Source organism: Sciurus vulgaris, assembly GCF_902686455.1.
Source record: "Sciurus vulgaris genome assembly, chromosome: 7".
Taxonomy (NCBI): domain Eukaryota; kingdom Metazoa; phylum Chordata; class Mammalia; order Rodentia; family Sciuridae; genus Sciurus; species Sciurus vulgaris.
This window is the reverse complement of record NC_136467.1, coordinates 125,128,485-125,154,882: the sequence shown is the minus strand read 5'-3', so window position 1 is coordinate 125,154,882 and position 26,398 is coordinate 125,128,485. Positions and strand designations below refer to the sequence as shown.

The window sequence follows — 26,398 nt, the reverse complement described above, 5'->3', positions numbered from 1 at the left end:
GCGAGGCCCTGAGCAACTTGGTAAGCCTCTGTCTTAAAATAAAAAATAAAAAGGCTGGGGATGTAACTCAGTGATAAACTGCTCCTGTGTTAATTCCCTAGTATCAAAAACAAAACAAAACAAAACAAAACAAAAGCTGGTTCTCCAACCTATAGAGTTCGTCTTTCCTGGTCAAGGGATCAGCCTTAAATAAATCTTCCACTGGATTTTTCTTAACATTGTCCCATAAAAACAAAACAAAACAAAACAAAAAAAGTCCTCATGAAAACCCTCTACGAGGAAGGCCTTTGTGTCCTCACTATTAATATATATATATAATAAAATGTATATAAAATATATGTATGTATGTATATATGTGTGTGTGTGTGTGTGTGTGTGTGTGTGTATATACATATATATATATAAAGAGAGAGAGAGAGAGCCAGAGCCAGACATGGTGGCGCATACATGTAATTCCAGGGACTCGGGAGCCTAAGGCAGGAGGATGGTGAGTTCAAAGTCAGCCTCAGCAACTTAGTGAGACTTTGTCTCAAAATAAAACATAAAAAGGACTGGAGATGTGATTCAGTTGTTAAACATCCTGGATTCAATCCCTGTTATTAAAAAAAAAAAAAATTTCTCAGGCATACCTAGATTATTTAAGATTTCACAGATATTCTTTTCATAAAGAGTTAAAAGACCCAAACTCTGTGTTTGTCTTTTCTTTCCTTTTGGGTTTGTTGTAAGAGTGGGCTTATCTATGTGAGAAATTTTTAGAAGGAAAAAAAAAAAAAATGAAAGACTTCAGGGATGCCTGGAAGCAAGAAATATGTCTCCTTATCAGAGGCTGGAAGGATGCTTCAACTACTGCTAATTTGCTGAGGGAACGAGCCAGTTTATTCCTGCCAAGAGTAGACTGCCTCGGGAGTTGCAGAGGTGCCTCTCACATAGATGACAATGTGAGGCCAGTGCTGCCTAATCCAGGTTTAGTATGTTAATGTATAAATGTCCTGAAAAACATAAAATAAGCTTTTTTTGGTGGGGGGATACTGGGGATTGAACTCAGGGGCAGTCAACCACCGGACCACACCCCAGACCTATTTTGTATTTTTTTAGAGACAGGGTCTCCCTGAGTTGCTTAGCACCTCACTTTTGTTGAGGCTGGCTTTGAACTCGAGATCTTCCTTCCTCAGCCTCCCAAGCTGCTGGGGTTGCAGGTGTACACCACCATACCTGGCTATAAAATAAGTATTTTGATATATGACAATATCTAATCCTGGCTTAGGGACTCATGTAGTATACTGTAATAACTTTTAAAGTATCCTATTTTTTCTTTCTTTTCAGAAAGATTCAGGGGAAGATTTAAAGTGTGAGTTTTTTAAGATTACGGATAATTCAATTCTATCCCTCCCTCAGAACTCACTCCTTGGGTACATATTAAATAATTAGAATTATTTTAAGGAAGAGGATTTGAAGAAAAAGAACTTGACTTTTTTCTGTAATACGGCATGGCCCCATTGTAAGCTACAGACTGAAGCCAGATGCACACCTGTAATCCCAGCAGCTCAGAGGCAGGAGGCAGGCGGATAATATGGTGACAAGGTCCTTTTGGCTCCTGATAAACCAGCTCATACACCAAAATGGAGCAGTGCTTATCAAGTTCTTTCAAATGCACTCACTGCTGTTAAATTACAAGGACATACTACATGGACCTATGTGTCTAGAATTAAACCTGTTTCTCTTAAGACTTTACAGGATCAGGAACTTAACAAGGTCTACAGTCCTTATTTGTATATCTTTGGAGGATCTAAGGTCTTATTTAAAAGGGAGAATGATCATGTTTAACTTAAGTTTTTCCTTTTTTTGGTACCAGCTATTGAACCCAGGGGCACTTAACCACTGAGGCACATCCCCAGCCCTTTTTGTATTTTGTTTAAAGACAGGGTCTTGCTAAACTGCTTAAGGCCTCCCTAAATTGCAGAGGATGGCTTTGAACTCATGATCCTCCTGCCTTAGCCTCCTGAACTGCTGGGATTACAGGCATGCACCACTGCACCTGGCCTAATTTAAGTTCTTCTATATACTATATTCCAAATACCTTCCTCCTTTCCACTCTTGTGGAAATTTTTCTTCTGGCTATGGGGGTTACTCCACTCAATCAGGAACCCTGGCTAGGGATGTGCTTGACAATCCTCATCCTTTTACTTGGCTTCTTATGCATGCTCCCTGAAACTACTATAAAGTAATGCATATACCAAGAGTAGCTACTGGATGCCTTCTTAATCTTCTGATAAAATGTGTGTCTTCCAGATTATGACAATTCCATGTTAAAATGATGGCAGTACAAGGATTCCAACCCATCTCAACAATTGAATTTGACCTTCTGTAACTCCTTTAGATCAGTTAGGTAGAGGCCTTCAGTTCCTGGCTAAGGTCAACATCCCCTGTCATCTTGAAGCAGTTCTGGAAGGCAGATCTTTGATTTTCATCCACCATTAAGAATAAGAGATCAAAGTGGAAGGGGGTGGGTAATGATGAGGTATGATAGAGGAAATGATAGACAGAAAGGAGACAGGGAAGAAAAGGACTGTAACTTTAAGTCTAAAAATTCCATGAGCATCCTCACCTTCACTCCACAGGACTGTTTTCCTCCAGGTCTCAAGTGAGATTGTTATCTGGGTCCAGTGCAAGTGTTATTAAGTAGATAGCATCAACCTGAAGACTGTGAAAAGAATCAGACCATTGTGACCCGCTTTGTGCTCCACGACCAAAAAGACTGAGCTCATTACACTGATGCCACCCCACACACCTCTCGTGCTCAGCATTTACAAAGTTTCCTTTAAAAGCATGAGACCCCAAAAGCGCTTTTCCCTCTGGAACACTCCCTCTCCCTTTGAGTGTGTATCCTGTTCTATTGCTTGCTTTCCTAAATAAATCTTATTTCCTAAATGACCCTCTGCATGTACCTCTTTGGACTCGCCCTGAAATTCATTTCTGTGAATTTACCAGGGCCAAGTTGAGGTCCCCTTCCTCTCTTCTGGGGCTCTCCTTGGATCCCGTCCAGTGACAATACCACTAAGCTTTTGGCTTGTAGATTTGGGCTCAAATCTACAAGAAATGCGATTTCTGGCCTTTATGCACAGAAGTGTGAACTTGGGCTAAGGATTTTCCAGATGCTCTTCTATCTTTGTTTTATTGCTCCATCCAGAACAAAGACTGAGGCTAGTTCACCCACTGAGGATTTGACCTTCTGACACTTTATTTACCAAAAGAGTCAGCCTGTGAGCCATAGTTTGCCCATTACAGTTTTAGAAATATTGCATCAAAACATTTATCATGGTGCCTGAATTTTTGTTATCCTCTTAAATTTTGCACATGAGGCAGACTTCTTCCTCAGTCCTTCCTTTTTGGAGGTGAAAGGGGTTCCTCTTCTTTAACTTCAAATTTATCTCAGGCCCCTGGCTCTGTGACATGACTGCAAATGTGATCTACTAAAACCCTGATCTAGGAGTCACAGAGCTGGGCATTCTGTGAAACTGAGGCAGTATAAAGGCCCCTCTTCAAAGCACAATTCTTAAAGCATGACAGAAAGATTTCAGACATCACTCAGAGTAACAGACATGAGTTTATTAGAAGAGACAGGAAAGGGGAATGGGGGACACTCTCAAGGAAGAGAGTGCGTCATCTCAGAGAGAAGAGGGGTGGCATGCCTCTCCTGACCTTTCCTTTTATTGGAAGTCCCAGGAAAGTTTCCAGAGATTCCCACCCAGGTCCACCTACTTTTCATGTCAGCAGGATGACACCAGACTTTCAAGTCCCCACTGCCATGACAACAAAGTGATCTATCACTTTGGCCCATGCTGACAAGTTCTATCTGGAACCTGTTCTTATGGATTTTATGGTTAGGGGGAATTACCCTCATCTCCCTGAGTTCTGGAATCTGGTCTGTGTAATGGTCACAAGTCTCTCCCTTTAGGGTAACTTGTGTTCTTCTTGTCAGCATTTTGGGGTCTACATCTCTTTCAGATGACATGTAGTTTACTGAGGAATGTAACCTATCCAGTCAACTGAAGTCAGGTAGGGCTGCAGGTAAATTTTTATTTTTTTGATTTTTGGTACTGGGGATCTAACCCAGAGGCACTTTACCACTGAGCTACAACCCAGCCCTTTCTATTTTTTATTTTAAGACAGAGTATCACTAAGGTTTTGAGGACCTCGCTAAGTTGCTGAGGCTGGCCTCAACCTTGCGAGCTACTGGGAGTAGAGGCACACACCACCACATTCAGCTTGGTTAACTGCTTTCTAAAAGAGAAAGCATGTGAGGGTCAGCCCAATGGGTCCATTTTATAGAATTATTTCCTTAACCTCACGTTCCCACTGCTCACGTCTGTTCCCTATCATAGGTGTCTCTACTTGTCTGATGCCCACAGGGCAAATGTCACTGGCTCCTCTGGGATTACCTGATTGTCTGCATTCTATTACTTATGGTTTTGGAGGATTTCCCTTATTTTTCTGCCAACTAAGCCTTGCATTAGAAACGTGTTTCTGTTGTTTGAGAAGGGTCATGCTATGTGGCCCAGGCTGTCCTTGAAGTCTCAATTCTCTTGCCTCAGCTTCCCAAGTAATTGGGACAAGAAATGTATTTTTAAAAAATGTATCAGTTGATCTCAGTGGCACACACCTGTAATTTTAGTGACTCTAAATGCTGAGACAGGAGAATCACAAGTTTGAGCCTTAACAACTTAGTGAGACCCTGTCTCAAATTAAAAGTAGTGAAAAAAAAAAAAAATAGGGCTGGGTGCTTAGCTAAGTGGTAGAGCACTTGCCTAGGATTCAGGAGGCCCTGTATTTGATCCCTAGTATGGCAGGGGGGTTGGAGAGCAAACTCAGGTGCTTTGATTTTAGAGTTACTGTACTTGCAGGTCTGAGTTGGGGTCCCATGCCCAGGGAGGAGGTCCTTGAGGATCATATCCCTGAGCTGAGGGGCCTTGGCTATGAACAAGGAAGGTGATCCATCACCTCACTTCCTCACAAGCCTGTCCTTTGTTTCACCAGGCAGTAGATTCTGGGTCAGACATTCATAATGCGATTGCCCTCTTCCTTCTACTCTTTCTGATAAATAGAATTGTTAGTAAGACTGTCAGGTATGTAACTCAGTGGTATAGACATGCAGCAGACATCTGATTGCTGCAGACGCAGTCCTCCATTCTTCCTTGCTTCACATCTATTCAGTGATATGCATTAATTCCCCCCTCCCCTTTTCTTTTTCTGGCTTGAACACCAGCCTCATGTAATCTACCACTGAGCTACATCCGCAGTACCCCTTACATACCTTAGGTATGTTGATCTCCCATTCATATTCTCTCAGATTCTCTCCCTACTTCCTACAGGCCCATAGATAGGCCTCTGTATGTGTTCTGTGGGGTAACTATGTGCTTTACTGAACAAGTCAACATATTACATCATTTTACTTTGAGAATGGTAATTTAAAGGGAAACTTAAGCATGTATCCTGCTTTTCCTATACAAACTGTTATAGGAACCAAAGTTCTTGCTGAAAATTCCAGCTAGTAAATGAGGAAGAAGAAACAATAGAATTTTAAAATAACCATTTTGCAACTCCTTTTGAAATAACTGAATTAGGCAACACTCATCCGTGGCTCAAACTGTCAGGTGTAGGTTGATGGTGGAAACTTACAAGGGAGAGGATCAGGCAATGGACATCTGAACCCACTGCTCAATCTTAGTTTATTCAGAGAGGGACAAGCAGAGAGTGAATGTCCCATGATGGGGCACAGTAGGAAGCACACAGTACTCAGAAAGTTATCTTGTTCCTCTAAAATAGAGTGATCCAACCAAATTTCAGCAGTTGGATAGTTGGAAATACACAGGATGGAGGAAGAAGTTAAATGACATGAAAAAACAGCAAATTCAGCTGGGTACTGTGGCACATGCCTGTAATCCCAGCAAGGTGGGAGACTGAGGCAGGAGGATTGTGAGTTCAAAGCCAGCCTCGGTAACTTAGTGAGGCCCTAAGCAACTCACTGAGACTCTGTCTCTAATAAAATATTTAAAAAGACTGGGGATGTGGCTCAATGCTTAAGCCCTCCTGGGTTCAATCCTTGGTACCAACAAAACAAAACAACACAACAACAAAACCTCCAGAACCCAACAGATCCAGAGAATGGCATTTTCTAAAGGAGAAATAACTGTACATCTAAATGGCATTTAAAATAAATTAATAAGCAAAAAAAGATAGAGGATGTGGAATACTATAGATTAAAAGAGACTTAAGAGGCATCAAAATATAATGTCCAGGGTCGGGGATGTAGCTCAATGGTACAGCACTTGGACAGCATTGTGCAAGGCCCTGGGTTCAATCCCCAGCACCACAAAACCCATGTACAGATTTTCTTTGGACCCTGATTTGAATAAATCAACTCTAAATAAGATATTTTTGAGACATTTGATGAAATTTGAATATTTCCTGGGTAGTAAATGATACCAGAGTTATTGTTAACTTTTGGATGTGAATGGCATTATGATTGTGTAGTAAAATTTTCATTTTCAAAGAATGAAATGAATACCTAGTAATGTAGGGGTGAATGTCATGAAGTCTGGAATTTGTTCTAAAGCACTTCAGCAAAGGAAAAGAAAAGAGGAACACAAGAAGCAGAAACACAGAAGCAAATGTGACAACATCTTGATAACTGTCAAAGTTAGATGTCGGCCAGGCATGGTGGCACATGCCCACGATTCTAGCTACTCAGGAGGTTGAGGCAGGAGGATCATTTGATCCTAAGAGTTTAAGATCTGCCTGGGCAACATAGTAAGAACCTATCTCAAAACATAAAAACCTGAATGTCGGTGACATGGGAACTAATCCTACCCCACCCCCGTTTTTTTTTTTTTTTTTTTTTCGGGGACTGGGGGGTGTACCAGGGATTGAACTCAGGGCACTTGACCACTGAGCCACATCCCCAGCCCTGTTTTTTTTTTTTTTTTTTTTTGGGGTGCTGGGGATTGAACCCAGGGCCTTGTGCTTACAAAGCAAGCACTCTACCAACTGAGTTATCTCCCAGCTCCCCAGCCCTATTTTGTATTTTATTTAGAGACAGGGTCTCACTGAGTTGTTTAGGGCCTCGCTACCTTGCTGAGCTGAGGCTGCATAACAACTTGTGATCCTCCTGCCTCAGCCTCCCAAGCCACTGGGATTACAGGCCTGGGTCACTGTGCCCAGCACTGCCCCCACCCTTTTTTATGTTTTGAAAGTGTCTACGAATTTTTAAAAATCTTAATATTAGTATTATTTGCAGTGCTGGGGTTTGAACTCAGGGCCTCGTTGTGCATATTAACTCTGCCACTGAACTAAATTCCCAGCCCCTTAATATTGTTTTAAAATTTTAAAAATTATTTTTATTTATGGTGCTGGGAAATGAACCCCAGGTTGTCTTTCACTGAACTACACTTCCAGCTCCCTCTGAACACTCTTAACATCCCACTGATGTGTTGTACTTCCTTTCCTCATGAAGAAAGCTGTGATTCTACCATTCACCAGCAGGCTGCTCTGTTCTTTCTGCAGCATCTGCCCCAGGAAGAATATATATATATATATATATATATTTTTTTTTAGTTGTCAATGGACCTTTATTTAATTTATTTATTTATATGTGGTGCTCAGAATCAAATCCAGTGCCTTACACATGCCAGGCAAGTGCTCTACCACTGAGCCACAACCCTAGCCCTGAAGGTGCTTTTCTTTTTTACATAATTTGTCAAGAAGTGCTTACTTCTCACTAGGCTGGACTGGTACAGACTTCCCATCCGATTTTACAGACCTGCTCTCTATTTCATGGAGGACAATATTCTAACCCACCTTAGAAATATGAAACAGAGCAGGTTTTAAAATATCTTATGGAGTTCTTTCTACTCTTCATCGTACCTATGAAGATCAATTTGTTTTCCATGATGAGAAGTGTCAGAGGAAAGGAGGGTTTGATTTGCCAAATTCAGTTTTTTCCAAGCACTAAGCACACGAGCTCCCTCCCCAAAATACTTTTTTCCAGTCACAAGTACACAGTGGATATGCATTGACAGAATCAGAGACTCTACAAATGTTCATTCTCCTTCATTAAAAGTGTTAAGTTACAAAGATTTTGATTCATAAATAGTCAAAGGGTGTGATGCACCTGGTTCCTGACCCTGAAACCAAGTATCTTGCCCTCCAGGGACTTTCACAACCCTCTTCAAAGTTGTTGTATCTCAACCCCTAAGAGGAAGCTCAGCCTTCCCCCGGTTCCCTGAGTTCACATTTGTTCAATTCTACAGGCCAACCCAGCCCTGCCCCAAAAAGGATCAATCACTGAGCTGGAAGGGCCGGAAGAATAAGGGGACATCATCCCCAGTGATATGTAAAGGAAGTACTCCCAGATAAGGGCAGAACTTCCTATGTAGGAGAGGAAGCTGGGCTTTTAGTCCTAACGGAGTGATTTCCCTGTCAAAAACAAGTTGATTTTGTAAAAAAGGTTAAGAATCCAAAGGAAGGTGGAGCTGTCTTTTCGGTACCCCCAGCAGACTCCCTTAGATCCCTGGTCTGTAGGCAGAGTTAGGACTTCTACCTATGGGGTAGGGCACAGCTCAGAGCGTTCCATAGACACTGACTTTGGCCATGGAGATGCTCTCTGTGTAGTGATTCAGGCCTTTCTCATACAGGACATAGAGCTGGGGGGCCTGCTCCTCTCCATCAGCACTGCTCTCCAGGGCTGCCAGGGATGAGTAGCCACTGGGTCCTGGCCATAGCTGGACAGTCTCTTTCTGCCATGAAGTACCATTGCTGAAACTCCAGCGCAGGGTCAGGTTCACTCCTGGGGAGAGTGACAGAGTCAGGGAGGAAGGTCTCTGCTTTGCCCAGGCCTTATCTAAATGTAGGGGCTCCCCCTGCTGAGACCACTCTCAGGTACTCACGGAATTCCGGATGGGCTGGATTGGAGAAGAAGATAATGCCAGAGTTGGTGGCTATAGCTCCTGCAGCTACCACAGGATCCACCAGCTCAGGGTCAAAGGTCACATCCCGGGGCCTTAGTGTATCACAGGCATCATAGCTGCGGAGGACAATCCGGCAGTGGCAGTGGTAGTTGTTCTGGTTCCGGGCATTAATGATGACGGAACCATCTGGGAGCTCATAGGGCTAAGAGGAGAGAACAAGGCCTCAGAAGGACCAGAGGAGCGGGCAGTGCAAATGCTTTTGTCCCTGAAGGGAGTAAGGCCAGATGGCAGAGCTGGGCAGCCAGTCCTGGCTGTTTGTGTGTGGGGAACTGTGCTCTGGAGGACGGGCAGGTTGAATTATGGGGAACTTCCCATGGACCCCTGACCTGGCATTCATCAGGGTTGAAATCATTTTCCCGCTTGGGCTGGCCGTAGGGGATACCGCTGACCCCACTCCCGTAGCTCCAGGAAGCACCATGGTCATCACTGAGCAGACAGAAGACACCATCTCGCTCCAATGTCCCATGGCCACACACGATAAGCCGGCCCTTCCGTGGCTCACGTTGTTTCTGTGGCAAGCAGAGCTGGGTGTCACAGAGGGGGATTCTGTGGGGGCCCGGAGGCAGGGATCAGAGTCTACCACCTCACAAGTGTGAGGACAGGCTTGTCCCCTTCAGTCTGTCCTTCATTGATGGTTCCAGAAGAATCCCACAAGCATGGACTACCTGAATTGAGAAGCTCTTTTTTAGAATAAGCTTCTCAGGATATCAGTTCTATTGCTGGATATGTTATACACATTGGGGCCCCGCTATGGAAGCTTAAACCCAAACTGAGCTCATTCACCCAGCTGTGAACTAACACAGGCTTAAGTCTGCCATAAGGAAGGGCATCCTTTTCTATTTTGCATAAAGGTATCATAGACTAGGACAGTCCTGTTCTCCAAGTGGGAAACCAGAGGTAAAGTCCCATCTTCCCCAGGCAGGACATTCTTCCCAGGATGTCCTTGTCACCCAAGAATCCCATCTGAGACAGAAAATGTGATTTCATAGGGCATTCCCCTTGGGAAATAGTCCATTTGGGGGTCATCACCCAGACTCTCCAAAAGGCAGCCCCCTCCACCCATCTCCAAGGACAGAGACCTGAATGCCAGAGCCTGGTCCAGGGGCAAACATTTCAGTGCCAATATCCAGGGAGAGATTTCGGGGTGGGCTCCAGGAAATGCCATCATCCTTGCTCCATATCAACATGGTGGAGGCCACCTGGCAGTGAACCTTGTGAGCACAGAGAGTATAGAAAAGAAACACTACTCCTGTCTCAACATCATTCACCACTGCCCCCAGGTTCAGCCCATCAGCAGTCTCCCCATCATCCATAATGAATTTTGTAGAGGACCATGTGCTACCTATTTAAATTAAAAAACAAACAAACAAAAAACAGGAAGAAATGCAAAGTGAGTGCTCTGGAGATGCCTTTTCTATCACACTTGAGTGTTACCGGGGATTTAACCCAAGGGCACTCTACCACTGAGCTACATTACCAGTCCTTTTTATTTTTTATTTCGAGACAGTCTTGCAAAGTTGTCCAAGCTGGCCTCAAAATTGCAATCCTCCTGCCTCAGCCTCCAGAATAGCTTGGATTACAGGGGTGCACCACTATGCCTGGCTTCATCCCCATACCCTTGCTCCATTTTTTCTCCATTGCTTTGATTCTCTTTCCCCACACAAGAAACACATTTATTTAATTACTATGCTTATTGCCTATCTCTTGCCAATAGAATGTAGTCCCATGAAGATAGGGATTTTAGGTTGGTTTTGTTCATGGCTACATTCACGGGACCTAGACTAGTGCCTGGCATATAGCAGGTGCTCAATAAATGTTCACGGGCCAAATGTTCAACTCCTTGGTGATCCCAACTCCCAGATTACTGCCATGGACATTTTTCCTCCTTAGGTTTCTCCACCCCTGAGGGACTCAGGCCTCATCCCTCCAAGTTCCCCTATTCTCAGGGCCCTTGGGCTGGTAAGGATCCTTCCAATCCACCCAATGTAGCACTGGCTCTTTGGACCCAGGCGTCTTTACCCTGGTCCGTGGACCTTCGCAGAGCTATGAACTTGGCCCCCTCATCAGATGCTGACATTTTTCTGGCCTCAGCGAAAGCGAGAAGAGTGCCCTGCGGAGTAGCTGTGATGAGCGGGATGCGGAAGGTGTCCACTGAGCCGATCTGCTTCCCACTCACCCACAGCAGCTGTTCCATTGTCACTAGTGGCTGTACCTGCAAGGGAGGAGGAACGGTCCCGCTTAACTTGTGGTTCCAGGACAGATATGTAGTAGCTTCAACCAGGTTCCGACTGGAGAGAGTACTGGGGATCCGGAACAGGGGTGGGGGTCCAGAATAAGAAAGAGGAACCCAAAGGAGAGTTTGGAGTGAAGATGACGGCATGGAACGAGAAAGTGGAGAAGGAACCCTTAGGTAGGGGTGGGGACCCCCACAGGGGAAGAGGCTCAAATGAAGAGGATGGGGATCTAAGAGAGGACGAGAGGCTGGACGCGGATGGCAAGAACAAGGTCTGGGAAAGGGGAAAAAATCCCGCCGCGAAGTAGGGGCTCCGCAACCCGCTTCCCGATGGACACCTGGTCAGGGAGTACCCACGCCTGTCGGGGCTGGAGCTCTGAAAGCGGCGACTCACCAGACTGAAGTCATTCTTAGCCCCAGCCTCTAGTCTTGCCAGAGACAACAGCAGCTGGAAGAACACGGCAAATACCCGAATGCCACAACCTTCTCTGGAGCCCAGCATCCGCGGTCTCCAGGGTCTGCCCAGGATCGCTGTTCCTGACTGCTCCCTTGTCATCTCTCCACAGCAGCCGAGACCCTAGTCACAAACCAGATCCCGGCGGCAGTCTGTCAGCTGACCCGGGTCCTTTAAAAGCTCAGCTCCTCCAAACCCGCCCCACCCCGGGAGGCCCCGCGGCGCTTCCATGACTCTAATTGGTCCTCAGGCACTCTGACCCCTCCATCAAGCAGCGCGCCTTGGCACTTTTCCTTCCGATTGGTCCGCTCTGAAGCGCCGGAGCGCGTAACCGGATGGGTAGCTAGTGGGCGGGAGTGAGGAAGGCGGACTCACACCGTATGAACCTTTCGATTGGCCGAGATCTTGGGAGGTGTAACAGGGGTGGGGCCTAATTTAAAGAAACCGGAGGTGGGTTGGGTGGGAAAGGTACCGTGTGATCTTGGAGGGAATAAAAATAACAGACTATTTGAGAAAAAAAAAAATCAATATTTAATAAAATCATTTAACTACAAAATCGGGGTCTGTAAGGCAAAGTGGCTGGGCATCTGTGCAGGCGGGGTGCAGTCCTGAGTCAGATCCTGGCCTCTCACTTCTTCCTCTTCCTGTCCCCAGGGGGCGCCTGGTTCTTCTTGCCTAGAATCTTCAGAAGGTCCTTGGACATGTAGTAGGGCCGGTCCAGGGAACCATCGTTCCGTTCCAGGTCTTCCACTGAGCCATAACATAGCGGCGTTAGAGTGGACCCTGCTGGGACCGTGCCTTGGGGGAAATAATCTGAGACTGCTGGGCCTGGGAGACTAGTCGCTTATTTTCCAGTCCCACTGTATCACCACCAGCTGGTGTTTTTCAGGCAGGTTTTGTGAACTACAGGGCAGTTATGTAATTTCAGCTTTCTCGTGTGAAGTGGGGTTGATAGTACTGTATTTTATAGAGTCATTAAAGATTAATAGAAGAACGCATGTGTAGAGCATGTACTTTGTATGCACAGGGCTCTGTATTCTATTCCAGCACGCAAGCACACACACAAATTGCTTAGGCATACATCAAACTCCAAAACAAACAAAAAACAAATAAATAATACAAAAAATGAATAAATGAAAGTGCACAGTAGGATGAAAATACCCTCTCACTACAGCCACCTGCTGGGAAGTCTCTCTTGTGCCCCCCCTCCCCCCAGTACTGGGAAATGAACCCAGGGTTGTTCTGCCATTGAGCTACATCATCCAGTCTTTTTTATTTTTTATTTTAAGGCGCGGTCTTGCTAAGTTTCCCAGGCTGACCTGGAACTTTTCTTTCTTTTTGTATTGGGAATTGAACCCAGGGGCCCTTAACCACTGAGCAACATTCCAAGCCCTTTTTGATTTTTATTTCGAGTCAGGATCTTGCTAAGTTGCTGAGGCTGGCCTTGAACTTGCAAATCTGCCTCAGCCTTCTGAGTTGCTCAAATTTCAGGCATGTCCCACCATGCCTCCCACATGGGAGAGCCCACCAGCTTGGTAATTCACTCCCTCCTTTTGTTTCCCAAACCTCTGGCCTTAGGATTTCAGAAGTTCCCTCTGACTTCTTTAGCTTACAAAGTGCTGTTTCTAGAAGCACCCAATCTCCAAAAAAGCTTGGCAGTGGGGCGTTATTAAGTTGGGGAGAGGTAGCTAGGGGTGTTACTCACAAAAACAGAGGAAGAGTGTGTCCACACACATGCCGAAAACGCTGAAGAAGCCACTGGCAATGACATAGGCCCCCAGGATGGAGGTCTGGAAGACACAGGGTGGTTGGGGCTACTGGGATCTTTGGGGAAGTTGGGGGTTGAGTTACAGAGGAAAGTCACTCACCATAATGGGCAGCCAGTAGTAGTTGAGGTGGGGGCTTTCAAAGTCTTTACCCAGCCCCTGGATGCGACCAGAGAAAAAAAAGAAAGACAGGACCCCTGTGGAAGAGTTCCCTATGTGAGTGCTGCTCCTCTGAGGTCATCTTTCCAGCTGCCCAGCACGTCCCCACTCCTCAGTCTGCAAACCCTAGTCTTGGTCCTTACCAACACCTCCAACCACCAGTAGTTTTCCGAAGAACAGCAGCAGATCTGTGACTTTATCCAGGACAACCACCCTGTAACAGCAATTAGGGTAAGTTGTGGGTGAGAGGCCTGGCAGGACTGGGAGCAGAACTGACTACATAATTTGCAAGGACTTGTTGGAAATCAGTTATTCCCATTTCAAGATGACAGTAACAAAGCATTAAACCAAGTTCAAGGTCCTTCTGAGCACAACATGCTCATGAAGCCAGACTGGGGTGTGAGACCTGAGAGGGTGGGGCACATGGCAGTGCAGGACAACCTGACCTGACAATGTTCCTCATGAGCAGCATGAAGGCATTTTTAGCTGAGACACAGAAATTCTTCCCATAGATGGCAATCTGAGTGGGCAGGAAGGTCGGTCATATGTGGTGAGCTTCTTTAGACTTGGCTCAGGGGCCTGGGCCAAAAGGGGCACCAGGATCTTTGGGGAAGTTGCTTGCCCCCGGGGGCTTACCATGATATACGCATTGCGGTTCAGGAACTTAATGAACTTTTCCAGACACCAGAGGCAACACTTGAAGCAGCACATGATGCAGCGGGCCATAGGGTTCTGGGCTCCTGGGAACAAGAGGAGCTCCTGTTTGGTCACTGCTCCTCCTCAAGGATCCGGCTGCTCAGCCTGGCCTTCCCCAGCTCCTGACTCCAGGCTCACCTCTCAGCTTGTGGTCAATGTACTCCAAGATGATCCGAGCTATCTGCACAATGGTTAGGATGAGGGCTCCGAATGCCAATGAACCCGTGTGGTAACTGCAGGAGTTAGGTAATTAGTAGCAGCCCCAGGACTCCTAGGGTTTCTATTGCTCACAGTTCCCAGGGTCCTTCCCCTGGCTTACCGGAGTGTGCGGATGAAGGCAGAGCTCAGGGGGAAGGTGGGGATGTCCCGGGGCTTGTGGAAGGCCCAGTAGAAGGAGGCAAAGGCCCCAGCCAGGACGCACTGGCCCAGGGCCAATACCCAGTTAAGGGTCCAGAAGAGCCCCAGTACCCCATAGATTTGCAGGTTGAAGAGAGAACGTTGTACTAGGCCTGTAGATGAGTAGCCCTGGAAGGTGCACATCAGCCCTGGGCAGGAGTAGTTCATGGACTGGTCCTGTGGGTGGCGAGGAGGACAGGTTGGTTCAGGTCAGCTTCAGAGACTTCAGTGCAGAGCCCTGACCTCCACCAGATCCCAGCAGCCTCCCTGAACCAGGCAGGCAGTTCCTTCCAGGAATCTTATCTCCAGGCTCAGACTGCATTTAGTCTGACTACTGTTTGAGTGTTAATTAGCTTCCTTGTCTCTGGACTGGAACAAAGAACGCCCAGGACTCCTGAGCTGCCCAATGGTGTGTGTGAAGGTCACACACCTGTGCAAACTGAATAGACTAGGTATTTTGATGTTAAGGAATTGTTTTTAATTTTATTAGGTGTGATAATGACAGTGGTTATGCTTTTTTTTTTTTTTTTTGAGGTACTTGGGATTGAGCCCAGGGGTGTTCTACTACTGAGCTACATCCCCAGATTTTAATTTTTTTATCTTGAGACAGGATCTCGCTAAATTGCTGGAGCTGCAGTCTTTCTTGCAATCCTCCTGCTCAGTCTCTAGAGTTGCTGGGATTATAGGTGTGTACTACCACACCTTGTGGTGGTATGCTTTTTTTTTTTTTTTATTTGATACTGGGGATTGAACCCAGGTGTGTTTAACCACTGAGCAACATCCCTAGCCCTTTTTAAAAATATTTTTATTTACAGACAGGGTCTCACTGAGTTGCTTAAGGCCTCACTAAGTTGCTGAGGCTGGCTTTGAACTCGCAGTCCTCCTGCCTTCAGCCTCCTGAGCTGCTGGAATTACAGGCATGCACCACCTCATCCAGATGTAGTTATTCTTTTTTATCAAAATTTTTTTTTGTAATGCTGGGGATGGAATCCAGGCCTTGGGCATGCTAGGCAAGCACTCTATCACTGAGCTACTGTCCTCACTATGCTTTTATTTTTTGTTTATTTGGTACTAGAGATTGAACCTGGGGGTGCAAAACCACCGAGCCATATCCCCAGCCCTTTTTATTTTTTATTTTGAGACAGGATCTCACTAAATTGCTGAGGCTGGCCTCGAATACAGCCTCCTGAGTGGCTGGGATTATAGTGGTGAGCCACCCTGCTAAGGCTAGGCCTCCTTATGCTTTTAAAACTCATCCTGACATATTTACATGTGAAATGGCATGATGCCCAGAATTGCCATTTATAAACTCCCTAAAGGGCTGGGCATGTGGTTCAGTGAAGGCCCTGGGCTTGCACCGCCAAACAACCAAAAAACAAAACTCAGGAAAAAAAAAAAAAAAAAAAAAAGAAAACAAGTCATGAGGGCAGGGAGATAGGTAAAATAAAAACAGCAGAAAACTGAGGGCGGTGGAATTTGGGTAAAGGGATTCACCACTCTACTGTTACCTACTTTGCGTGCCTTTGAAAATGTCCATAATGAAAAGTAAATGCACACATAAAAAACTAAATCGGTCCAGCAAATGTGATCAAGAAAATCCTGATAACTTCTGAAACTGGGTGTATGGTTGAAATTTTGTAATAAAAAAAAAAAAAAATTGCTGGGTGCAGTGGTACACACCTGTAATCCCAGCAACTTGGGAGGCTGAGGGGGAGGATTGCAAGTTCGAGGTCAGCCTCATCAATTAGAGAGGCACTAAGCAACTTAACAAGAATTTGTCTTAAAATAAAAAAATAAAAAGGGCTAGGGAATGTGGCTCACTGGGTAAGTATCCCTGGATTCAATCCCCAGTACCAAAACAACAACAACAACAACAAAACTCACCCCAAAACACTATTTTCTACCTTGTAGGTTACCAGATTTGTGTCAGTTGTCACTGTAGTTGTTAGCAAGTTGCAAAGGGAAACCAGGGCATTCTGGGTTTTCCATACCCAGTGCCTGGTGCACAGTGGGTCTTCTGCAAATGTAGATTTTTGTTTTGTGGTACTAGGTACTGAACCTGATGGTGTTCAACTACTGAGTTACATCCCAGCACTTTTTAAATTTTTTAAAAATTTGAGACAGGGTCATACTAAATTGCTGAGGCTGGCCTTGAACTTGTGGTCCTCTTGCCTTCACCTCCAAGGTTGCTAGGATTACAGGCATGTGCCAACCTGCCTGTTTTTTGTTTGTTTGTTTGTTTGTTTGTTTTGTTTTGTTGTTTTAATAGAGTGGACCCAATACCTTAAACTTGCAATCCTTCTGCCTCAGCCTCTAGAGTTGCTGGGATTATAGGTGTGTACCACTGTGCCTGGCTCCATTTTAAAATGTTTTATTTTGAGACACAGTCTTGCTAATTTGCCTAAGCTGGCCTAGAATTTATGATCCTCCTGGCTTAGCTGAGTCTCTGGGGTTACAGGTACACGCCACCAAGCCCAGCTAATATGTGAAAACTTTGAGGACAGTAGATTCCTACCAGTCTAGTGCCATGCCCTAGAGTCTCACAGGGGAGTTCAAGGAAGCAGCTTCTCTTCCACGCCCACCCCCAAGAATCTCACCTGTGGACTGCCTAGGACAGTGTTCAAGGAAGATAAGTTTAAAAAACAAACAAAACCACCCAATAAGTTGTGAGCTCTCCTCAGGTGCCAGTATTGTACTAAGTACTTTAAGTATCCAATGTCACTTAACCTTCTCAGTCACCCAGAAGGACAGGTATTATGATCATCTCCATTTGTGAGGTGAAGTAGTTAATGACCCTCAAGGCAGAGGAATATCCTGCTATCCAGCCCTCCCCCCCTCCACCTTGAAGGCCATGAGCCTGTCCTAGCCTAGCTTTTCCTTTCTGTGTAATGGGTGAGTCAGCAGGAGGAATAGAGGGTGGTGGTAGATATGTGAACTTGAGAGAGCCCCTTGCCCTTGCTGGCCTGTCACTTCTGCCCAATGAAGATCTGGGATAATTAGCGCCTAAGTTCCCTTCAGCCCTCTTGGAGCCCCTCCACGTCCATTCCACCTCCCCTCACCAGGGGGTCACACGATGTATTCACTGGCACATTCTCACAGCCGGGTGCACTGACGTTAGACACCCAATATATGTATTGGGGTTGCCCAGATGTGGCCAGGTATCAGAGGAGAGTCAAGGAAAGCATGGTCACATGGTGCCTCCACGGGCCACTCCTCAGGGACTGTTCCTAGGCACTGGTGCAGGTTGTGCACTGTACAAAGGGGGCTGGAATTCAGCCTGTGTTCATTTACTCAGTGGTATTCAGCCATAGGGCTACTGCTGCCCAGAGAAATGGGTATATCTGCCAAATGCTCTCTGACATTGTATGCGCAAGTACTTCTTTGCCCCTCAGCACTGCACCCCAAAGCTGCACAGTGGACAAAGGATACAGAGCAGTCATGGCCCAGTAGGCAATGCAAATGACCAGGAGGACAAAGGTGACCAGTGGGTAGAACATGGTTGACATCATCTGCCCCACAGCCCTGTGGAGAGACAAAAGCTGTCCACCAACATGCCCCCAGCCCCTCTGAGAGGGCTGACTCTCAACTGCCATGGCCAGAGCCTGCCTGTGCCCCTGGGGTGGCAGCAGTAGGGCAGAGATTTTGTCTTTCCCAGCACAAGTGCCTGGTGTGGGTGGGTACAAGGCAGGTGCTCACTGAATGAACTGAATGGAATACATCTGGCTCAAGGGATCCTTAGAGGGAACTAGAATCACAGAAACCACTTGGGCAAGAAAAACACCAAAGTGTGGTCTCCTGAAAGGTTTGGTAGTTCCTGGTTGACAGCAAGCTGCTGCTTCTTCCTGCCTGGTCTCCATCCACCAGCCACCACTGCTGCTACCACCCTTCCAGAGGCCTGCTCCATGTTTTAGGTACTTGGCAGACACCAATCCATTTAATCCTCATGACAACCCTGTAAATAGCAACTGCTGTTACACCCATTTTATAGATGGGAAACTGAGGCTCTGAGATGCTGTCACCCACTCCCCAATACCCTTCTCCTCTGGAGCTCCCTGCCACCTCCCTGGCATCCCCACCCCCAGGGCCTGCATCCCAGCCCTCAGCCCCATCTCCCTCCTAGATAGGCTCTGACTTGCTCGCCTCCTTCAGGAGGGCGATAGCGATGCGAATCCGCTGTCGCAGGAAGATGAGCAGGAGCAGAAGGATGCCTTCAAGAACGGCCAGCACAATCACTGCGGGGGATGGGGGGGACAGTGGGCAGAAGGCCATGGTCAGGCCAGGGTCAGGCCACCCTGCATGGTCCAGGGACAGGCTCTGGCGGCTGGTAGGTGGAGAGTGGGTAGGATACTCACCGGCAGCCAGCCAGGTCTCCTGTACACTCTGATAGGCACTGAGGTTAGTGGTGAAGCCCAGCTGGGATATAGAGGCGCCCTTGTCCCGCAGCACTCGGTACTCCTCCCAGCAGTGGTAGATGCCGTAGGCCAGCACACCAAGCACCCCTAGGATCAGCACCAGCACCAGGGGCCCAGCCACCAGGCGCAGAAGCAGGATAAATAGCAGGCTCAGGACCAGAGCCACACCTAGGGCACTGTAGGCATAGTAACATAGATGAGAGTCACTTCTGGCTCCTGAAATTGTTTTCCTTTCAGAGGTTTCCAAATATCTATCCTCATGCCACCCAATGTCACCAGATTTGACCCCTATAAATCCTGATGGGCATGGAGTCTATTCTGAGCTCTGGTTCCTTCTCTTTTCCCTCTGTTTCTGACAGGGGACTAGGGGATAGAGAATCAGGGAGGGGAGAAGGGAAGGACAAGAGAGTGGGGAAGTCTGCTGACTCACACAAGAATCCAATACCAGGATTGGGCAAAATCTTCAAAGATCTTGACAGTGATGTCACGGGCATTGAGGCTGTCAAGAATACCACTATTGGGGAGAGACCAAATCAGATGGGGCTGTGGGCTGGAAGCGTGTGGGATAGATGCGAGATGGGCGATGCCTACCTGATCCCCTGAGCAATGGTGGTGTTGCTGATCCAGGGGAATTCAGGCAGTGTAAAGTTAGTGTTGGACAATGGAAAGCAGCGCCCCAGAGCTGGAAGAGAAGGGTTGCTGGGTGGGAGAGCTCTGCTTATAAAGTCTGTTCCTCCAACTAGCCCATAATGCCTCAGGGGAGGGAAGAGTGATGGACTCTGCTCTCCTGGGACTGGTGTGCTCTTGTCCTGTGGAGTCAAGGCCGTTATCCTTTGCTCTCCTCTGCTGCCCTGGTTTTGGCTGGACTCCTATAATACCCCAGCCCCAATTCCATCCACCCTCTGCCTGTCTGTGGGCCAGGGAGACCAGGGCACAGCACAACCTCATCATTCCAGGGCTCTAGGTACCTTGGGCTTCTTAGTTTCCAGAAGCTCACCCTGGAAACCATCCAGGCTCCCTGGCCAGGCTTCTTGGCCCCTGCCTTCCCTTGTCCCCTCACCTTTACACCTTTGCTCTTGCTGAGCCTCTCTCTGAGCACCCTCCCCTCTCTGAAATTCCCTCCATCACTCTCAGATCAGCTGCAGCTCAGTATCACCTCTGCAGGAAGTTTTCTCCCCCATCTCTGGTGGTACTTGTTATATACCTGCAGAGTCATTTAATTGTCACCCTTACAACTTTGCTAGGAAGAGGCATTCTGCCATTTACATTACAAAGATGAGGAAACCAGGTGCTGGCAGGTTAAGTAGCCCAAGACCATTCAGTTGGAAAATGCTGGAATTTAAATCCAAATCTGACTTTGGAGCAATCTTTTGACATCTTTCTTATTGTACGGATTATCTTTACTCATGCTATAATTTTAAAAAAGTTTTATATTTAAAAAGTTGTATTAGGAGTCAGGCGTGGTGAAGTATGCCTGTAATCCCAGCTACTGGGGAGGCTGAGGCAGGAAAATTGCAAATTCAAGGCCAGCCTGTGCATCTTGGTGAGACCTTGTCTCAAAATACAATTTAAAAAGGAACTGGAGCCGGGCACAGTGACGAATGCCTGTAATTACAGCAACTGATGCTGAGGCAGAAGGATTGTGGGTTCAAAGCCAGCCTCACCAAAAGCAAGGCACTGAGCAACTCAGTGAGACCCTGACTCTAAATAAGATACAAAATAGAACTGGGAATGTGACTCAGTGGTCTAGTGCCACTGAGTTCAATCCCGGGTACCAAAACAAGACAAAACAAAATAAAAAAGTAAAAAGGGGCTGCGGGGGCTGGGGATATAGTCAGTTGGTAGAGTACTTGCCTCACAAGCACAAGGCCCTGGGTTCAATCCCCAGTACTGCAAAAAAAAAAAAAAGGGGGGGGGGGGGGCTGGGGGTAGCTTAGTGGTGGGGTACCCCTGGACTCAAGCCCCAGTACTCCCCGCCCCTCCTACCACCACATGCTCTGTGTGTGTGTGTGTTTGCTATTGCAAAGAAAAACATACAGGATAAAAGCCAATTGCAATGCCACCATCCACTCACGTTCATTTGTAACATCTGGATGGATAGCCTTTTCCCCTATGCAGAGGTGTAGTATGTGTGTATAGATTCTCCCTGGGGTTTTTATGGGGTTCTCATACAGTCTCTGTGAACATCTCTGATCTCTCCACCTATAATGCAGCTGAGGCAGAGAGCAATTCCCATCTTCCCTACTCTACCTCCAGTGCCTGGCACATAGTAGGTGCCTGATAAACACTGATGGTCTGACAGTGGGGTCACACAGCGGAGAACAAAATGGAGACCTGGTGCTCATTCCAGTTGAGCCACTGACAAGCTATGTGGCTTTATGCTCTCTAGGCCTGATTTCCTCATTTGAGAAAAAAAGAATTTGGAGGAGGGAAACATGCTTCTCACCTGGAGTGGAGGGGAGGAGGAAACTGGGGCAGAATTCCTGTTGCAGGCTTTGGCGTACTGTCTGTGGGATGGGGAAGGGAGCACAGACAAGACACAGAGACATAGAACAGGATGGAGAAGTGGGTCCCCTCACTGTGGCCACTGTGGCTGCTGCCACCACCACCACGGGGCTCAGCCTGGTCCACCCTTCCCAGGAGAGCCAATCAGTGATCCTCTACCCAAATTCCCCTGCTTCCCCTTCCCATTGTGGGTCCTCCTGTGTGACAGTGATGATGTTGGGGGCAGTGCTCACCATATTCCAGGGCACCCCCGGCAGACAAAAGTTCCTGTTTTCTTTGTAGAAAACCTCCCCGACTGTCAGTGAGAACTCACTGCTTTGCACTGCCCATGGGTCTTTGGGGCAGGAGGACACACAAACCTGGGGGGCAGAGAGTGTGCTAAGGGGCCAGGACATGCAACCCCAGGGACATGTGGGACAGAGGCAGCCCTGGGCTCTGACCTGGGGTGTAGGGCACTGTAGGCCATTCTGGGCGACCGTGATGATGTTGCTGGCCACTATGCAGCTGAAAACGTTGAAGTACAGGACATAGGGTTTATCTCTGCAGGAAGAGAGGAAGAGTGGGTTCAGGGCCTCATCTGGTGTTAGCGGAGGGGAAGGACTACTGAGGTCACTGCCCTACAGTACAGTGGACCCTATGTGGCCTAGAGGAGTCATCTAGCACCTGGCCCCAGCACAGCTAGGGAGGTGAGGGACAATTTCCCAGAATAATTCACATCATAACAGCTAACGAGTGGCTGAGAGCATCCATTCCGGAGCCTGATCCCTTCCTACCAACCTTAGGACTTTGATCAAGTCACTAAACATCTCTCTGACTCAGATCCATTATGTATAAAATCATATTACCTACATCATGAGGCATTAAAGAAAGCATGCCCGCCTGGAACAGAGTAAACCCTATATAAATGTTAGAGGGTTGATTATTTATTAAACATTTCCTGCCGGTGGAGACTGACAGCATCACTTCTGTAATCATCCTTGTGTTTCAGATGAGGAAATCAAAGCTCAGAGAGGTTAAGATGCCCAAGGATATAAAACCAAAACAGCCAAATCCAAACAGCCATCTCTGAACTCTAAGCCCATGCGATTTAACACGATCTGGCTAAGTCCTCCCAGTTTTGGGGGACTCAAGGTAAATGTCCAGAAAAGGGAGAGCTTTCAGCGTGGCCTGGCGTGGTCAGATTCAGAGAGGGTGGAGGTGGGGTGGGAACACCAGGGGAAGAGTGTGGAAGAGCATGATGGCTCTGGTGCCTGAGCTGGGGTGGAGAGCTGCTATCTCCTGCCCACTCCCACCTCACTTCCCTTCTTCCACTCTTCCCATCTTTGTACTCACTTGTTCTCCCCCATCCCGCAGTAGGCCCCGGTGGAGTTCCTGGGGTAGAGTACTTGCCGGGGGTCTCCATACACCCACGCTGGAGACAGATATACACAGATGGATCATGGGAAGGCAGGGGCTTGTGGGGAATAGCTATGGGGTGGTACCTCTGGGTTACTGCCCCTCACCCACCATTCCAACTTTGGGCAGATGGAAACTCACCCACGATCCCCACCACGATGTAACCCAAAATGAAGAGCAAGAAGATGACACAGCAGATGACATCTGTACAGCCCCTGGGAGAGAAATGGGAGTCTGAGCTGGCGAGGCTTTGGGGAGGTAACATGGTGGGGGCAAGGGAGGTAATGGGGACAGTCCGGAAGGGTCATCCATTGGTTGGAGTTGGGAAATGCTGGAGAGTGGGTATTTGCAGGTTTCATGTATTGTTTGCAGTACTGGTAATTAAACACAGGGACACTCTAAGGTTGAACTCCATCCCCAGCCCTTTTAATTTTATATATTGAGACAGGCTCTGGCTGAGTTGATGATGCTGGCCCCAAATGTGCACTCCTTCTGCCTCATTCTTGGGATTACAGGAATTCACCACTGTGCCCAGTTTATTTATTTATTTATTTATTTATTTGTTTATTTATTTATTTATTTAGAAAACCTCTGGGTGGGTACTTTCTTCAGAAGTACGACACAGAAAAGCACAACTTAGGGGCTGGGGTATACCTCAGGGATAGAACATGAGCTGGGTTCAGTACCCAGTACTGTGCACACAAAAAGTACAATTCATTAAATATTCAACTGGGTGAATTTTCCCCAAATGTAGTATCACCAGCACCAGGAAGCTCCCTGCTGACCAGATACAACAAATACTCTAGGGGACTACTGTCCTGGGGTAGAATTTTCCTTCCTTCCTTCCTTCATCCCTCCCTCCCTCCCTCCCTCCCTCCCTCCCTCCCTCCCTCCCTTCCTCCCTCCCTCTTTTTCTTTCTTTCCTCTTTTTCTTTTCTCCTTCCTTCCTTCCTTCCTTCCTTCCTTCCTTCCTTCCTTCCTTCCTTCCTTCCTTCCTTCCTTCCTTCCTTCCTTCCTTCCTTCCTTTTCTTTCTTTTGTGCATGTTTCTTACTAATATTTCAGCAAATATAAAGTAAAAACAAGACTCCCCTACCCCCAGGGCAATGACCAGAACTTACCTGTTTTTGATAGGGCCTCGAAAGGAGGGGTCATATTTGGCTGGTTTCCCTGAGGGGCAAGGAGAAGAGGGTGGACAATGAGGCCCTGAGGGTGTTTCTCCATAGCCTGTTCCTCTGGAGTCCCTCCTGACTCCAGGATCCTGTACAGGGCAGGACTGGCAGGAGGGGAAAGCTAGGGAGCAGGAATGGTAGATTCCACGCCTGGCCACCAGCTCAACTGCTCACCTGGAACTTCACCCAGGTGACAGGCAAGGGTGGGGAGGGGGCCTTTATGTATTTCCAACTCAGGGCTCACACCTCAAGGCTGCCTGTCTGGGCAATGGCCAATGGTCCCCTGGCCCAGTTCCTCTTGAGGCTCCCTCTCACTGGGAGCTGGCACACTGTGTCTCAGGGGCTCTCAGTCCCCATGATTTTCCGTCTTCCCTCTCTATACTCTGCTTTGGACTTCCCAGAGCCAGAGCATCTCAGGGAGGTGTCACAGCCCCTTATCGTAGCTGCCCCAGACCAAGGCCTCTCTCCACCTTCTGAAGCCATGGGCAAAGAAACTTGAGCAAAGGGCATCAATCCCTGCAGAGCCTGGGGAGGGAAAAAGAGGATCCCTGTAGATGCCCACTTCAAAGGGACCTCAGTCCTCAGGCAACCACCACTGAGCTCTGGGTGCCAGTCAGGGTGACACCTGAGCCGACTGGCTGTTGAGATTGTGGCCACGTCCTGTTCCTGGTCCTCCCTGAGTACACACAGGGAGGAGGTGGGGCCAGGCAGCCAGGGTCTCACTATGGGCACCAGGAGGGAGGGCAGAAGGCTGAACAAGAGTCTGGGAAGGGGTGGGATCCACTCTCCCCAGGTGCTGTGGACTCTGTCCCACCTTTGAGGTCAATGATTGACCCAAAGCTGCTCCAGGAAGTTTTCTGGGGAGTGTCCTGGGCCTTCCCCTATCCCTCTCTAGGGAACACCTGGAGGAGGCCTCTCCCTCCAGACCCAAGGGATCTCTGCAGGCAGGCTACAGCCCTTCCTGCTCACAGGAATCTTGGAGGCTGGTTCCTAGCTTCTTTTCCTCAGGACCCTTGGGAGACTCCTTCTTAGTCCTTTTTCTTCACAGATTCTGGAAGCAAGCTTCTTGTTCCTTCTTCCCTTGGGCCTCACTCTTCACAGGAATCCCCCAGGGCCCTGGCCCTATTTCTCAAAGTCCCCCAGACAGGCTCCCACTCCTTACTCCTAAGAGACCCAAAGGCAGGTCACAGTGCTGTCTCTACCAAGACCCTTAACCCCAACTACTCACAGGGACCCCAGCAGAACCCACTCCTCTTGCCACTCCTTGTGGAGACCTGCTATCAGACCCCAGCCCCCTGAACAACCCATGCTCCCACTTCTCAGAGGCTGCCTGGCAGGCCTTGGCACCTTTCCATCTCCGAGACCCAGAGTCCATGCAGACGCCTGGATTCTTCCTCACAGAGGTTCCAGTCTCACCCGCCAGGCTTTACGGAACATGGCACTCCCAGTTCGGGCACCCTGAGCTGTGTCGTGCTCAGGACCTCCAATCCGGCCACCTTTCACCCAGGATTTGGTTGCCAGGACCCCTACCCTCAGAGCCCAGAGTGCAGGCCTGAAATCCTGCCACCTCCTCCCAGGGACACCAGCCTCACTCCTCGTGACACCCAGACCCCAGCTTCACTCTGCAAGTGATCCCCAGCAATGGCCCCCAGGCCCTGAGCCCCATCCTCCTCCCAGGACCCTAATTCTACCTCCTTCTATCTGCTCCAGTTTCCAGGGCTCTTTCCTCAGGGATGCAGGACTCTCCTTAGTTCCTCTCCTTGGAGCCAGCCTCAGCCACCAAGCCCTGACAGTTTCCCTCCCTCCACAGCGCCCCACACACTTCTCTCAGCCTCACCATAGGCCTCGTCCTCATCCTGCTTTCCTCCCATGGTTCAGTCTCTGGAGTGATTGCAGCCTGGGAGACCTGGCGGCTCACCTGCTGCCGCCCCGCCCTCCCACACGTCACAGCTCCACCCCTGCCTGTGGTCCCGGACACACTCTACTTCCTCCCTTTGAACTCCACAAACCCATGACCAGTGGGGTCAGGACGCTTAAGCCTGGAACCAGAGGATCAGGGGTTGCTTGTTGAGTGTCAAGAACCAGAGTAGGAAGGAAATGGCACACACCAATAAGAAAACAATTTTGCAAAGTACCTTAACTGTGGTATACCTGAGCCCATACCCTCCTAAAGACTTAATGTTAAGAAC

At 47.9% G+C, this 26,398-nt stretch overlaps 2 protein-coding genes across 2 annotated transcripts; both read right to left on the bottom strand.

Annotated features, from left to right (window-relative positions):
• Positions 1-8,090: 8,090 nt before the first annotated feature.
• On the bottom strand, positions 8,091-11,884 carry NEU1 (neuraminidase 1). The gene is made up of 6 exons (XM_079148832.1): positions 11,651-11,884; positions 11,043-11,235; positions 10,103-10,365; positions 9,350-9,532; positions 8,943-9,165; positions 8,091-8,842 (listed from the first exon to the last, which is right to left on the bottom strand). The coding sequence occupies exons 1-6, from the start codon at positions 11,810-11,812 to the stop codon at positions 8,616-8,618; spliced, it is 1,251 nt and encodes a 416-aa protein (XP_079004958.1). The 5' UTR covers positions 11,813-11,884; the 3' UTR covers positions 8,091-8,615.
• Positions 11,885-12,222: 338 nt separating this feature from the next.
• Positions 12,223-26,144, bottom strand: SLC44A4 (solute carrier family 44 member 4). Its single transcript, XM_079148695.1, has 21 exons — positions 26,047-26,144; positions 24,159-24,207; positions 23,181-23,254; positions 22,977-23,055; positions 22,085-22,184; positions 21,878-22,003; positions 21,586-21,646; positions 19,731-19,821; positions 19,570-19,653; positions 19,080-19,315; positions 18,860-18,959; positions 18,157-18,249; positions 17,787-17,889; positions 14,651-14,904; positions 14,470-14,564; positions 14,272-14,375; positions 14,082-14,155; positions 13,779-13,849; positions 13,579-13,673; positions 13,416-13,500; positions 12,223-12,460 (listed from the first exon to the last, which is right to left on the bottom strand). Exons 1-21 carry the CDS (start codon positions 26,078-26,080, stop codon positions 12,339-12,341), a joined length of 2,130 nt encoding a protein of 709 aa, XP_079004821.1. The 5' UTR covers positions 26,081-26,144; the 3' UTR covers positions 12,223-12,338.
• Between the last annotated feature and the right edge of the window lie 254 nt (positions 26,145-26,398).